Raw genomic sequence first — 16,707 nt, 5'->3', positions numbered from 1 at the left:
TCATGTGAACTGCCTCCCATCCCACTCCGCCCATTTGCAAATTTTGCAATCGGGCAATATGATTAATGCTCAGGAAATAGCTTGATATTCCTTTCCTTTATAAACTGACTGTTTCTTCAGGTAAGAAAAATGTTATTTTAGCTACTTAAAAAATCCAGCCTTGAGCCTCAGAACATTTACGAATGTCCTTAATTTTAAGCATCTGAACAGTCCCATTAACTTGAAACCTCTCAGGTGCTCAAAGGTAAGCACAGATGTAAGTCTTTGCAGAATTGTGGCCTCTAATAAGAAACAAAATGAAACCTTGGCAGGTTCCAGTTTTTTTGTAGACAACTGAAACAAGTGTCTTCTACAGTCACATGTATTTTGGGAGAAATCTCATTGTTAATGTAGTGCCATAATCTGCTCACTTTGCGCATTGGAATAGTCCTTGTGATGTAAGACACTGAAAAAGCAGTGCTGATTATTTGCATCACGTCCAGGTTATCTTTAATAAGGTTCTTAGCTCTATTGGAACCACCCATGTCTCTCTCTGCCCATTGCTCCTGCCTGTACTACCAAGCAACAATCCCACGCAGCAATTACAACTTGAATCTCAGGCCTGGTTAAGGTAAACTGAATGCAGGAATTGGGGATGGGGTAAAGGACTGTTGCACCACCACCTTAATTTTGGAGACAGTGACGGAACAGAACAATAAAAGCTAGAACAGTCCTTAGGAGCTGCTCTATCTTACACTGTGCTGAACATGGTACGGAATAGCAGGAGTGCGCTGTGCTCTGACTATATCTCCTCCTTCAACATGTCCCCCCATAATCTACCACCACAACCCTGGTGCTCCCTTCCACTGGGGGCTGTTAGCAGGGTGATATGGGAATGTCCTGCTGGCTCTATCCTAACAGAATCTCCCTTATGCCAGGGGTGATTCCCAAATGGCCAGTTCGGCCTGCTTTGTGGCCCTGGTATACCAGCAAAGCCAGAGTACTGAGCCACCACAGAGCCCAGAATCCGGGCCTAGCTCTTATGCTTTGGATAATATGTTCCCCGCTATTGTCAGTCACACATTGTCAGGAAGCTTTCTCTCTGCTTCATATGGTGCATGCACCAATCAGCATCAGCATCCTGGATATTGGGCATGAGGCCTTAGAAAGTCCCCTAAAATTCATAAGCTCAAATTCTTCACTAATGGTTTAACACCACCGTCTCCACCTCAGGGTGGAGAATTATCTTTTGTTTCATTCTCCACCACAAAGGGCACAGGCTGCCACAGGAAGTAGGCAGAGGGGCCTCCATCCAAAACATAGTGAGAGATGGCAATAGAGGAGATTTCTGAAAGGAGAGGTACATACATTACAGAGACATTTGCTGAATTATTTCCCTCTGGGACACATCAGTGGAAACCAGCAGAAAGCAGCGCCAGGAGATAGACATTATGAAGAAGTCTCGAGTATCTGCTTTCTCCCTCTGGATGGTTGGTTGGTCTTGTTGAAACAGGACACAGGACAGAGATTCAGGAGGAAGCAGACACTTGGTCATGGGGCCTAAATTTTCCACACTCATCATTGTTTGCATTAGAGTGCCCATCCACAGAGGCACTGGGAAGGTTTTAGTGAGGTTGTTGTGGTACTTCGATTGGCAGGACTCAGCAATATTGTCAAATGTGCCCTGTTGCTAACTTTTGCCCTCTTATTCTGTTCCCTCTTTTCCCCCCATTTCTTGGTGCTGTCCATCACCCACTAAAATCATTCACTTTTCTTAGTATATCATCCCATATAGAAACTTTCCTAGCCACAGAGATGTTTTTTGAGGCCTTGCCCATGAAGCGATCGAACCTAGAAGTGACCTCCATAATGAGAATCTCTTGTTCTTCCACAGAGATTTGACTTGCTGATTGCTACACTCTCCTGTCTCAAAGCCTCTTTCTCAGGAATGTCTCATACCATTGTCTGGCCCTTGCTATGCCAGGGTCGATACCCCCACCAGCAGCATTCCCTTGGCCAGAACCCCTAGTAACAGCACCAGAAGAAGACTTCATCCTCCCATGGGCACAATGCTGAGTAGAAGTCTCAAAATTTGGCCCTTTTCAACTGTGTCCATGCATGCAAGTTGCCAATCAGCATATGTAAATGCTACTTTAAATTGCAACCTGAAAGGCAGAAGATAAGAGTGGGGGTCTCACACGGCTTGCCTGTGAGGTAATGAGTACGGTTTGTTCTGAAAATGCTTCACACACCCAGCCCTGTTCTGGCCACAGTGTACTCTGGCAGCAGTGTGGGAGCCACAGGCTAAAGTACAAGAGTGAGGACCCACACACGAGGAACTTTTGAGCTGTAAAACTGCAGCTCTGGCTGTGCCCCTGATGAGTGGCGTCTAACAGAGAGATGTTTACATCTCCCGCCTGTCTGCGTAGTTTACTGCCAAGCCCTGAGGCTAGTATGTGTAAATATGGAGCCATATGTATGTATTATGTTGCTGAGAATGCCAGCTGCAGAGGGAGAGGCATGTACCCCTCTTCTGACAGCTGCATAATGACAGCTCATATGAATGAGATAGTCTTTGTTTAATGGCAGGGCTTGCTGTCTTGCTCGTGCCTTTTTTGTGGCTCCTGATGGATCTCCCTTCCTTTCCAGCCTAGAGTGTGTGTTCTTCCCAGAAGCCTAATCTGCCATAATTTCCTCTACGACATTAAGGATGCTGGATCCACTAACATCCCTTCATGCAGGAATCACTTCCAGGTCAGACTTGATTCATTTGAAAATCTCCATGTATGTGTGTCTATCTAGAGAAGGGACTAAACCCTGCCAGGCCGGGCAATGATGGAGCTGAATTTCCAAATCCTCTGAAAATTCATCTCCTATTCAGGCCACGCGAGAGCATTCTTTTCTCCAGCAGGTATGTCCACATGGCACCTCCTCTGAAAATTGCCTGCGAGGAGCATTATAACTTTTGTTTCTCTTTCCTATGAAGCAACTCAGACTGGCCACTGCTGCATACTGGACTAGACTGAACAATGATCTTATTGTTTATGGAAAATATCGACTGTGTATATGCATTTGTTACAGTAATAAGCAATGAGATACATTCATAGAATCATAGAATCGTAGAAGATTAAGGTTGGAAGAGATCTCAGGAGGTCATCTTGTCCAATCTCCTGCTCAAAGCAGGACCAACCCCAACTAAATCATCCCAGCCAAGGCTTTGTCAAGCAGGGCCTTAAAAACCTCTAAGGATGGAGATTCCACCACCTCCCTAGGTAACCCATTCCAGTACTTCACCACCCTCCTAGTGAAATAGTGTTTCCTAATTTCCAACCTAGAAACTTGAGACAATTGTTTCTTGTTCTGCAACTTGAGACAATTGCTTCTTGTTCTGCCATCTGCCACCACTGAGAACAGACGAGCTCCATCCTCTTTGGAACCCCCCTTCAGGTAGCTGAAGGCTGCTATCAAATCCCCCCTCACTCTTCTCTTCTGAAGACTAAACAAGCCCAATTCCCTCAGCCTCTCCTCATAAGTCATGTGCCCCAACCCCCTGATCATTTCCGTTGCCCTCCGCTGGACTTTCTCCAATTTGTCCACATCCCTTCTGTAGTGAGGGGGCCAAAACTGGATGCAATACTCCAGGTGTGGCCTCACCAGTGCCAAATAGAGGGGAATAATCACTTCCCTCAATCTGCTGGCAATGCTCCTACTAATGCAGCCCAATATGCCATTGACCTTCTTGGCAACGAGGGCACACTGCTGATTCATATACAGCTTCTTGTCCACTGTAATTCCCTGGTCCTTTTCTGCAAACTGCTGCTTAGCCAGTCGGTCCCCAGCCTGTAGCGGTGCATGGGATTCTTCCTTCCTAAGTGCAGGACTCTGCACTTGTCCTTGTTGAACCTCATCAGATTTCTTTTAGCCTAATCCTCCAATTTGTCTAGGTCACTCTGGACCCTATCCCTACTCTCCAGCATATCTACCTCTCCCCCCAGCTTATTGTCATCTGAGAACTTGCTGAGGGTTCAAGTAATCCCATCATCCAGATCATTGATAAAGATGTTGAACAAAACCGGCCCCAGGACCAACCCCTGGGGCACTCCGCTTCATACCGGCTGCCAACTAGACATCGAACTGTTGATCACTACACATTGAGCCCGACAATCTAGCCAGCTTTCTATCCACCTTATAGTCCATTCATCCAATCCATATTTTTGTAACTTGCTGGCAAGAATACTGTGGGAGATCGTTTCAAAAACTTTGTTAAAGTCAAGATTTATCACATCCACCACTTTCCCCATCCACAGAGCCAGTTATCTCATCATAGAAGGCAATCAGGTTGGTCAGGCATGACTTGCCCTTGGTGAATCCATGTTGACTGTTCCTGATCACCTTCCTCTCCTCCAAGTGCTTCAAAATGGATTTCTTGAGGACCTGCTCCATGATTTTGCTGGGGACTGAAGTGAGGCTGACTGTTCTGCAGCTCCCCCACATACCCTGAGGCACCCCTCCCCCCGTGGCAGCTCCCCACACCCCTGGCCCGGGGAGCCGTGCAGCAGCTCCCCACCCCAGCTACCCTCTGCTATGCCCCCTCCCCAAGCACACCATTGCTGCTCCACTTCTCCCACCTCCCAGGCTTGCGGCGCCAATCAGCTGTTTGGCACCGCAAGCCTGGGAGGGGAGGAGAATTAGAGCGGGGGCGGCGTGCTCAGGGAGGAGGCGGAGCAGAGGCTGAGCTGGGGTGGGGAGCTGCCGCACGGCTCCCCAGGCCAGTGGGGTGGGGAGCTGCCGCGGGGGGAAATTGGGAGCACCGCTTTTTGGCGCCCCCAAATCTTGGCACCCTAGGCAACCACCTAATTCGCCTTAATGGTAGCACCGGCCCTGCCCCATATTGCCACGATTTTTCAGAGATAATGGCCAATGGCTCTGCAATCACATCAGCCAACTCCCTCAGCACCCTTGGATGCATTAGATCTGAACCCATGGACATGTGCACGTCCAGCTTTTCTAAATAGTCCTTAACCTGTTCTTTCACCACTGAGGGCTGCTCACCTCCTCCCCATACTGTGTTGCCCCCAGTGCAGCAGTCTGGGAGCTGACCTTGTCTGTGAAGACCGAGGCAAAAAAAGCATTGAGTACTTCAGCTTTTTCCACGTCATCTGTCACTATGTTGCCTCCCCCATTCACTAAGGGTCTCACACTTTCCCTGACCTTCTTGTTGCTAACATACCTGTAGAAACCCTTCTTGTTACCCTTCACATCCTTTGCTAGCTGCAACTCCAGTTGTGCCTTGGCCTTCCTGAATACATCCCTGCATGCTCTAGCAATATTTTTATACTCCTTCCTAATCATCTGTCCAAATTTCCACTTCTTGTAAGCTTCCTTTTTGAGTTTAAGCTCACCGAAGATTTCACTGTTAAGCCAAACTGGTTGCCTGCCATACTTGCTGTTCTTTCTGCACTTCGGGATGGTTTGTTCCTGCGCCCACAATAAGGTTTCTTTAAAATACAGCCAGCTCTCCTGGACTCCTTGCCCCCTCATATTATCTTTCCAGGGGAACCTGCCCATCACTTCCCTAAGGGAGTCAAAGTCTGATTTTCTGAATTCCAGGGTCCATATTTTGCTACTCTCCTTTCTTCCTTTTGTGAGGATCCTGACCATCTCATGGTCACCGCTACCAGCCACTTCTACTTCCCCTACCAATTCTTCCCCTTTTTTTTTTTTAGCAGCAGGTCAAGAGGAGCATGGCCCTAGTCGGTTCCTCCAGTAGTTGCCCAGGAAGTTGTCCTCAACACTGTCCAAAAACTTCCTGGATTGTCTGTGCATTGCTGTATTGCGCTCCCAGCAGATGTCAGGGTGATTGAAGTCCCCCATTAGTACCAGGGCCTGTGATCTGGAAACTTCAGTTAGTTGTCTGAAGAAAGCCTCATCTACATCATCCTTCTGATTGGGTGGTCTATAGCACACGCCCCCCACACATTCTCACAGTGTGTGTTTATTCAGGGCCTGATACTACTCTGAATGCAGTCATTAGGTTTGCACATGACTTTTGTCATCAGTGAGAGCAGGGTTGGATGCACACTACATAGACAAGATTTTCAAATGTGACTGGTGATTGTGGGTGCCTTGGATTTTGGGTACTCAATTTAAGACATCACCTGATTTGGGTAAGTGCTCAGTGCTCTATCTCTGAACAATTTCCACCTGGTGCTAACATAGCTATATTCAGTTCCAGTCACCAACAATAGAATTCTAGAATCATAGGACTGGAAGGGACCTCGAGAGGTCATCTAGTCCAGTCCCCTGCACTCACAGCAGGACTAAGTATTATCTAGACAATCCCTGACAGGTGTTTGTCCAACCTGTTCTTAAAAATCTCCAATGACGGAGATTCCGCAGCCTCCCTAGGCAATTTATTCCAGTGCCTAACTAACCTGACAGTTAGGAAGTTTGTCCTAATGTCCAATCTAAACTGCCCTTGCTCTAATTTAAGACCATTGCTTCTTATCCTATCCACAGAGGTTAACGAGAACAATTTATGTCCCTCCTCCTTGTGACAACCTTTTATGTACTAGAAAACTGTCCCCTCTCAGTCTTTTCTTTTCCAGGCTAAATAAACCCAATTTTTTCAGTTTTCCCTCATAGCTCAGACTGACCTGAGCTGCATTCAGATTAGAGGCCTGAAGGATATATCCCATTGTCACTCCCCTGAGCCACCAAATCTCCCACTTTTGCCATCCTACACCCCCATCTTTCGCAATACCTTTATCTAGGGTTATGTCAGTCCCTTCTACTTCATTACAAAAGACACAAAGAAATTATAACAGTTCAGGTAGTGCGTGATGATAGGATCAGTTTTTTAGAATAATATTGTAATGAATAGGGGGTGTGACTGCCCTCTACTGGATGGAATCAGAACTACTCAACTGCGTGTCATAGGCCCTGTGCAAAATAGCTCACATAGTCGAGATGTGCTTTAGGAGTAAACATACCAGAGCACAGTGAACTTCCACATGATCACAGTGTCCAGCATAACGCTGACTGTCAAGGTCCTAGATGGTCATAGCTGTCTTAGAACTATCAACTCTTATGAAGCAGGGAGTGAACGTCTAGTGCTGTGCTTCTATCTTCTTCTTCTTCTTCTAATGTCTTTCCCCTTGCTTCTACCCTGGAGCTGTCCACTTACTTCTGCCTCCCGCTTTGCCTCTCCTCTACAGCTAGTGCAGTCTCTTAAAGTCATCATATTGTCTGAAAGGCTGAGCTGGGAGTTCAGCCTGCAGGGCAATTAAATTAAATTCACTGGTCCCTTCTCTAGTGCTGCTGACCAGAAAGACCAGGAGTCTGGACCAAAAGAACCCAAGACTGTTATATACACAAACATAAAATAGCTTTATTGCTGAGTGACAGATTAATAAATAGCCTAAATACAATACGAAGATAAGTTAAAACCATATATTACATTTAACATTTCTCTGTTATTTAAAATAATATTTGTCAGGGATCACAGCTCTTATGTGACTCAGACATAAAGTAAAAGATAAATAACACTGATTAGAAACAAAAAATTGATGAAAAGCCATCTCTAGTGCATACAAAATTGGGTTCTGTTTCTTTTGCACCATCACCTTGTGTGTCTGCTCTTATTTGCAGTCAAACCAACTATTGCTCTGCATTTCACGAATAACTTTCTTGGACTTGGTGTCTATCTCATACTGCTTTGATCCATGGAAAAAATAGAAATTTCCTAGAAATAAAAACAAAATGAATAATTACTTTGTACAAATGTATATTCATTCCCTTTCCACAAACAATGCTGCAAATTAAAATGTGTACACATAAAGAAACACCCTTACTAATGTCTGTAATGATTCTTGAATCTATGGAAATGCACATTTTCCAGTATATTCAACTATCAAAGTATTTTTTTCTATTTACCTTTTTCCTGAAAAGCAGCATCAACCTTATTGCCAATTCTTGGAAAGTCAACTGATATGCGTCTTGGATAACCCTTTTCCATGGATTCGGTGACTTCATCATAACTGAATGAAGAAATGAAATGAAAATAATACATAAGCATGGGATATTTAATATTGACTCCAACTGACCTTTACAACAAGTAAGTCCTGCCCTTAGCTAAAACTCACTAACCATGAGCTACTGTAAACTCATTGAATTGTATAAATCCTTACTATATGAATACTTTCACCTTTACTAATCTATGCATAGTTGTCCATAGCTATTCTGACTAAATAGTTTGTTTTTCCTACTTGATAGCTGTAGGAGGAGTGGTGTGGGGCCCAGGTGTGCAACCTTGACATCTCGGCCCTCATCCTCCAAAGACATTTCTGTACCTGACTTGCTTTGTGCTTATGAGTTGTCAATGGGACTAGTCACCTGAGTGAAGCTAAGCATACGCATAAGACTTTGCAGGATGGGGCCTTGGTGAGCACTTAGTTATGTGATAGTCTCACCCAAGAAGAAACAGGGGTGTGTTTTTTTGTGAGGAGGAGTGGTTACAAAACCTGTCCATTTGTAGAAATATTTTCTTAATTTAATTTTAGAAAATGATTGAGTAAAGTTCCCCACTGCACAGGACAGCAGCAGTGCTGTAAAGGCCAGCCTTGCCCCAGCCCTGATCAGGTAGGGGTTGAAATAAGAGGAGGATCTGGTCTTTCCACCCTCACACAGCTATTGGTGGCTATACAGCTGATAGGAAATCCTACCTGCTACTGTAACACCAACAGGCCCCAGTCATCAGAATCAAACCTGGGACCTCTGGAGCTAAATGCATGAGCCTCTACTACATGAGCTGAAAGCCATATGGCCATTAGCTAAGGCCATAGAGCAAACTCATTAATCTCTCTCTAAGTGGTGTCAGTGCTACTTGATGTGACAGAACACCACACCCAGGAGGTGTGTGGGTTACACTACCAGCTCTCCTACCACTGGAGGCGGGGCATACCACTTGGGGGAGGCAGCTCATGGTAGGCATGAGCTGCAGGGACACCGCAGGCACAAATAGAGAACTAAGTCAGGGCCAGGAGATGGGCACAGGGAGCTGCCAAAACATGGGGTCCCTACAGGCCTGCATCACACACAAGAATCAGCCAATGCTGAAAAGGAGGGGGGTACCTTAAACTTGGACTAAGGACAGAGACTGGAAGGGCAGTTGAGATTTTTACTGATGGATTTATGATGCACTCCTATTAACTGTTCTTTGAAATGACACCGGGGCTCAGCCTGTGCTAATAAAGGTGCTGGGATGGAACTCTGCAATAGAGTATTGGTCACAAGAACGAGAAAACAAAAATAACTAGACACAAAAGTGAAAGTGACGTGTCTATTCCCATTGACCCAAGTGAGAGAAGGGCAAGGAAAACAAATTTAAATGGCTGTGCTAAGCTCTGTACAAACCTGTAACACAAAGCCAGTCCCTGTCCAAATTACACTATTATACTATAATGAACTGGCCATTGTGTTGGTGTACCCTACCTTCTGCTGGATAGAATTGGATATGTTCACCTATGCTATAGGAACATACTACAGTAAAAGCTCTGTTATTTGGCCTTGTACCAGCCGGAAAGATCTATAAACTGACATTTCTAATCTGCACCGGAAGTCCAGTTTATACTCCAGTTGGCACGGGCCAGCAGGCTCCATACCTGGCTCCGCATGGTTCCCTGGAAGCGGAGACATGTCCCTGCTGCTCCTAGGTGGAGGAACAGCCACGAGGGGTTCGTCATGTGGGAGAGGGGAGGGGCATGGGCTCTGGGAGGGAGTGTGGGTTCAGGAGGGGGCTCCGGGTAGGGGGTTGGGGCATGGGAAGGGGTTCAGGGTGACGGATCCAGGGTGCGCTCACCTTGGGGGGCTTGCTGCAAGCAGCGACCTGTTCCTATTGTTCCTAGGTAGAGGCGCGGCTAGGTGGCTCTGTGTGCTGCCTCCTCCCGCATGTGCCACCCCCGCAGTTCCCATTGACCGTGGTTCCCGGCCAATGGGAGCTGCAGAGCCAGTGCTCGGGGTAGGGCGGGGGCAGAGCACGGAGCTGCCAGCTGTGCCTCCCCCTAGGAACAGCAGAGACAGGTTGCTGCTTGTAGGGAGCTGCCCATATCCCCTCCCGCACCCAAACTCCTTCCCTCTTAGTTAACCGGAATTTTTCACTTACCGGCACCCCCCATTCCCCCAACATGCCCGATAAAAAAGCTTTTACTGTACTAGCAGCGAATGGAAAATGTTCTTTAACTCGAGTGTTTTAAGGAAAAGGAAGATCTGAGTTCTATCTTTGTTGTCATTGAAATTCAGCTTAATAATGGGGTGTGCAATATACCAGTCATGAAATCCTACTCAAGGGAGCCACAGATTTGTCATAATTCCAAATGTAAAGGCTTAATAAGGCTTTAAATAAGCTGCATGGATTATTTGCTGGGAGAATTTAATCTTACCTCCAATACTTGTCACCTACAAAGAAGTACGTTTTTTTTGTATTCTCATCATAAACAGCAGCATCAATTGTCTTAACATATCTTGGAAAGCCCAGGGTGTGGATGTTCCTAGGAAAACCTGGATGTACAGAGTATCCACTGACAACCCAGTATTGGTTGCCTGTCAAGAAAAACAAGATAGAAAAGCTCGATATGGACTTCTGATGAGCTTAAGCAGTATTTAATTACAGTTGTGGAGCTTCCCCAAGGAAACTTTTCTGTTCCCTGAGGGGTGTATTCCATTGATAGCATTGAATTTGAAGACACTCCTTTTTTTTTTAATATATGGAGATATACCTATCTCATAGAACTGGAAGGGACCTTGGAAAGGTTATCAAGTCCAGTCCCCTGCCTTTACTAGCAGGACCAATTTTTTTGCCCCAGATCCCTAAATAGCCCCCTCAAGGATTGAACTCACAACCCTGGGTTTAGCAGGCCAATGCTCAAACCACTGAGCTATCCCTCCCCCCTTTCTTGCAAGGCAGCTGGGATGTTTAAGGTTTCAGGACACTTGGATTTTTTGCTTTATAAATTCATTAGAGTAGTTAAAAAAAACATTTCCCCCCCATGGGAGCTGGGATTGTTCAGCACCTCTGGAAATCAGGCCACTTAGTTAGGTGCCTAAATACGAATTTAGCTGACTAAATGTAAGCACTCCATTTTAAACACTTTAGCTCAGATATATAACTGATCCTCTCACCTGCCTTAAGCACATCATTTAACTTCACTCTCAGTTTTCCTCTCAGTTATAAAATAGGCACAATATCTTATTTCACAGGACTGTTGTGAGGTTTAATTAGTTAATGACTGTGAAACTGCACTTTGAAGTGAAAAGTTATGTGCTAGGTGGTGGTGGTTATTATTAATAATAATAATTGCTTCTTCATTTCCACATGTAAGAAGAATGTCTAGAAATTCAATAGAAATACCTTTAAAAAGAAACACTTGATCCTTTTTGTCAATTTCATAAGCAGCTTCAAATCCAGATGGTAGGGTTGGCCAGAAGAAAGAAATTAAATCATGCTCAATACCTGGGAAATAAGGACTCTTGCGCCAGATGTACCTGATTGAAAAGACAAGTTGCTTGTTTATATAATCATATTTTATCATTAATTCATGAGATCGTCAACAGAGAAATGTAATAAAAATTCCTACTACATGAGCTGTACATTTGTTCCTTAGTTGCAGGTGGTGGGACATGCCCCCAACCCACAGATCATGTCCCCTTGGAGATGCAATGCCCATTTCCTAGTGCCCTCTTCAGCGCTACAGAGAAATCCTGTCCTATTTCTTTGCACTGTGGTTCTTCCACCCTGCCCTTTTACCTCACCCTTTCCCTCCCATTCCTTTGGTCCCCAGTAAGGCACAGGGAAGAGCTGAACCCTATCTGTAACGCTGTGTCAGGAGGAATCCTTTTGCCCACCATGTAAATGCAGCCATCTCTTCGGTGCAATGTATCAGCTCTTTGACAATGCACAGCAACACTAAACTGCACTTTTTAGGAGGGACATTTAAGAATAATTTCTTCCACTGAAGCTTCACGAAGTATTTATGCAGGCAGAATGTCATTCCCTGAGTTGGTATTTGGCCAAAACCCTGGGGATGCCACTTTTATTCCATCTTGCAAGAAGTGCATTGGGATCTTTAAATGACCTGTTAAAGGGTTAAGTATCAGATCTCATTGAAAAGATGGCGCCTCTAACAGCAGAGTGTCGCCAAGCACTGCAGCCGGAGCCTTGATTCAATGCTGTCTGGAGGCTAAGAATGCCACCTACTGAATCACCAACAACACTTTCGATAGCTCCATAGTTTTCCCTTTAGATCTGCCATCCGCAGCCTGACACCAGTCTGTCAAGAACAATGCTTCATGTGATATGGCTTCAGGCCAAAGTACAATGCTCTGATTGCACAATTGCCATGGAAATGTAACAGACCATGCACAGGATGACTAAGGATGATTTAAAATACTAATATTTACTCACCTGTCAGAAAGCCCAGTTACTTTGCCCAGGTTACATGGGCAAGTAGAAATTTGTGAGGTTGTGTTGACTATACATTTGGAAGGAAATCCCCCCTCTTGAACTAATTGTCAAAGCATTGCCATTACAAGTGTAATCTAAGCAAAACTTGATGTTGACAAAACAGAAATAATTTACCTGTCTTTAAAGAATATTATTTCCCCACGGAGGGTGGTGATGGCATCAAAAGTCATGTGAGGGTCACAGATGCCTGTGGTTGATGTTTCTGTGGGTGTTTCTGTGGGTGGTATGGAAGCTGGTGGCTTAGTAGAGGTTGGGGGTCCTTAGGGAAGAGGTTAAAAGCACAATTGGAAGGTCAGTTAGTATTGCTATTATAGCGCTTGGAGAACAGCAATACTGGGCCAAATTCTCAGTGGGTTTGAAACAGTGTTTTCCCATTCTATCTAGGTAATTATATGGCCACCACTGCCATATTTTCTGAGCGCTTCACAATCTTTAATTTATTTATCCACACAACACCCCTGTGGGGTAGGACAATGCTATTATCCCCGTTTTACGGATGAGGGAACTGAGAGGATTAGTGACACAGAAGCTCTATGGCAGAGCAAGGAATTGAACCTGGGTTTCTGGAGTCCTAGCCTAGTGCCCTCGCCACTGCCTCTCTGAACTCCTCCTTGATATTAATGGAGCTGTGCCAATTCACATCTGCTTAGGAGCTGGCACAAGACTGTCACAAAGTTTCATACAGAAACATATTTAAACCTTTTGGATTAGTGATGCCCAGGAAGCACTCACCTCTGCAGGGGGGCGGGGTATGTGTGCCTAATATGCACGAAGAAGGGGGCCGCACTACGTGCTCCTCTTCACAATGAGGCAGCTGAGCTGGCTCATGCAGATGGAGTTAGAGTGAGCCATGGCCTTACCTGCTTCTCATCCCTTTGGCTATGATTAGCACCCAAGAGGACACAAGAGGGAACACAGTCCCCGTGTAAAGGTAAGAGCAAGGACTGCAATTACAGCCAGCCCCTGTACACTGCTCTAAGGGCGGAGGCGCCTTACCCCCTTCACACCCCACACAGGTAGGCCACAGTATGGCTCTTGGTTACACATTCTCATCAGATTGTTTGTAACCTGTATGAGAGAGACTTTAAAGAAAAAGTGATGCTTCCTCCTTACCATATAGGGTCTGAATGCCATCAACATCGTCCTGAGGGAGCCTGTAGTTTCTGGTCTCTGTCTGCAGATAGGCTGGATACATCAAGGAGCCAAGGACATTTGAATGACCAAGACCCAGTGAGTGGCCAAACTCATGAGCAGCAACAAGGAACAAGTTGAATCCTAAAAATATAAACAGCGTAGAATGCATGTAGATTAAATAAATGTCCCCGTAAACAGTAGGAAAGGACGGGTGAGGTCCCAGAGGAGCGGAGAAGGGTGAACATAGTAGTTTAAAAAGGGAAACAAATTTGGGTATGTCTACACTGCATTGTAAACCTGGCTCTGTGTGACCTGGGATTGTGAACACAATGTTTCCAAGCCCATGCTTAAGTATCCATACTGCATTGTAAACCTCACAATTGCTGGACCCAGGCCTCACAGCCGTATTAGCGCATCCATATGGCACTACACACACCTTCTGACTCTGGTCTGCAGCTTGAGCTGTGTCCACCCTGCAAAATGACAGGGCTTGGATCCAGGTCACAGTGGGACTCAGGCTCTGAACCACCTGGGGTTATAGTGGATCACAAACGGAACATCAGCAACCAATGTGATGTAGTTGCAAAAAACGCTAATATGATTCTAAGGTGTATTAACAGGAGTGTCATATGTAAGACACAAGAGGGAATTGTGCTTCTTGTGAGGCATCAGCTGGAGTAATGTGTCCAGTTATGGGTGCCACACTTTAAGAAAGATGTGGACAAATCAGAAAGCATCCAGAGCAGAGAAACCAAAACGGTAACAGGTTTACAAAACATGACCCATGAGGAAGGGTTAAAAAAAGCTGGGCATGTTTAGTCTTGAGAAGACTGTGAAAAGAATTAGTTTTTGACTATGTAGAGGTTATTACATTTTTTTTCCTTCAAAGAAACAAATATGAGGCCAGCCAACATTAAAGCATCTGTTCATACTGCAGAAATATCCCTTCTTACGTATAACCAAGGTTTTGTTAATATTGATGAATTCAGAGGCCAGGAGCGGCTATTATGATTGTCTCGACTGACTTTCTGAATAACACAGGCCATGGAATTTCACTCCATAATTCCTGCATTGAGCCCCATAGCTTGTGATTCCATAATATAACCCACGATAAAGCACACTAGACAGAAGCACCCAACATGCACCACAAATACACTCATCCACTGAACACACATTGTTTTCCCTGCACGAGGTTATTAAAAGTTATCATCACTCTATTATTTTATTTTGTTTGTTCAGTATTTTACAACTGCTAAGAGCCTCACCCTGAGGGCACAATTCTATGCCGTACACTAGTAATGCATATTGTCTAACTCAGTCAAACCAGTCCACATCCATGGTAATTCCAGTCACTCCACGGGAGCCATAGTTGTAGTCATTGCATTGACTTCAGTGGAATTACTATGGATTGTCATGGGTGTCACTGAGCTCAGAATCTGAAGCACTGATTTCAAGGAGAATTCGGCTGAGAAGTACAGCAGGTTCAGACCCTTTATATGTAGTTATTACTAAGCTGCCTTACTTTTGTGTCCCCATCTCTTTCCAGTGTAAAAATGAGATAATAGCTCTTAAAATCAAATACTGCACAGCAGAGAATGCTAATGAAATAGTAAGGGATACCTACCTTTCAAATCTTTTGTCCAGTATTCATCCTCATCAAAGTGGGCATCTCCACCAATACCTTCGCCCGGTGCAAAGGCATGAGCGAGAGTTCCACCCGGTCCATCAAAGGAAAAGAAGTCACCATGAACTAGAAAAGGATACATAAAAGTATGATTCTTCTTAATCAGAACTGTAAGTAAAGGAATCAATACTTATCCTTGACACATGGGGATTCTCTTACATCCAGCCACAAAGGAGATCATTATATCTGCGTTGCCTTCATAAACTCTGGTGAATTTCAGTGGGGTCACGCTGCTCCAGACGTTCCAAGCCTTCTCAATCGCTTCATCTACATCAGCTGGTTCCATGTCTGGTGTATAGTTCAAAATCCTTTAAATGCATAATAAGGAAATAAATTTAGGCAATTAAAAATGCAACTAACAGGACATGTACTTAAAGTTAAACATTTTGCTTCCTTGTTGTCTGTATATTACTATTTGTATGTCTTGTCTTTTTAGACAATATGCTCCTTGATACACGATATATGTCTACCTCTGTGTTTGTTTTGTGCCTACAACAATAGGGCTTTGATCCTGATTCAGGCTCCTAGGTGCTACCATAATGATAAGAATAAATAATAATAAACATATAAAACTAATTCTCTCTGTAATTCCCAGAGGCACTCAAGGAAACACATTGAAATATTACCTATATTTCAGATCTGTTTTTGTCCATCTAGGAGACCGTGGAAAGGTGCTGAACTGACCGACATCAGGTATTCCACACCTGGGCTGCTTCATCACCTTCAGAGTATTGGAATCCAGTTCCCCAGTCACTTTCAGCCCAAAGAATTTCTGCATTTCTTGGATTTTGTCAGTTATGGGTTTGCTGTTCTTCATTTTAAAGATAGGTTCTGCCTCTGTTTTAAGTTTATAGTACTTTTCCAGATATTTCTGACGGGAAAAAAATACCCACATTTTATGACATTCATGTTTCTTTTAAAATGTATAGAATAATCTTAATAGATATATAGTTATTGCTGTGATCTTAATATGATAAAAGACTAATTCTTCCTATCAGCTTTATGCATATATACTGTCTACAGTCATTACCTCAGCAAATTGCATGTCTTCTTCATTTTTCTTCTCTGTTTCTGGAACTAGTGGTAAAGCATAAGAAAATGCTACACAAAGTAAGATCTGGAATGAAAGACTCTTCATTTTCAAGATCACTTCTTTTTCCTGTCACTAGTTTAACAAAATCTCTCAGTCTCTATCTTTTCTGTGCATGTCTCTTCAGTGTCCCGGTATATATATCACTTGGGTGCTCTGTAAAGTCAACAGTGACATGACTCACAGTTTATAACATCCTCTGATTTTTCACAAAACATACACAATGCTACTTTTAGCAGAAGTATGACACACTACAGGTGACCTCGTCTGAAACCCCCTGATTTTGCAATATTGTCAGAG

At 44.4% G+C, this 16,707-nt stretch overlaps 1 protein-coding gene across 1 annotated transcript; it reads right to left on the bottom strand.

Annotated features, from left to right (window-relative positions):
• Positions 1 to 7,619: 7,619 nt before the first annotated feature.
• Positions 7,620 to 16,461, bottom strand: LOC135879479 (stromelysin-1-like). Its single transcript, XM_065405476.1, has 10 exons — positions 16,348 to 16,461; positions 15,944 to 16,188; positions 15,477 to 15,625; positions 15,258 to 15,383; positions 13,613 to 13,774; positions 12,614 to 12,758; positions 11,387 to 11,520; positions 10,419 to 10,578; positions 7,915 to 8,018; positions 7,620 to 7,723 (listed from the first exon to the last, which is right to left on the bottom strand). The coding sequence occupies exons 1-10, from the start codon at positions 16,453 to 16,455 to the stop codon at positions 7,620 to 7,622; spliced, it is 1,437 nt and encodes a 478-aa protein (XP_065261548.1). The 5' UTR covers positions 16,456 to 16,461.
• Between the last annotated feature and the right edge of the window lie 246 nt (positions 16,462 to 16,707).

Source organism: Emys orbicularis, chromosome 1, assembly GCF_028017835.1.
Source record: "Emys orbicularis isolate rEmyOrb1 chromosome 1, rEmyOrb1.hap1, whole genome shotgun sequence".
Classification (NCBI taxonomy): Eukaryota; Metazoa; Chordata; order Testudines; family Emydidae; genus Emys; species Emys orbicularis.
This window is presented reverse-complemented; position numbering and strand designations above follow the sequence as displayed.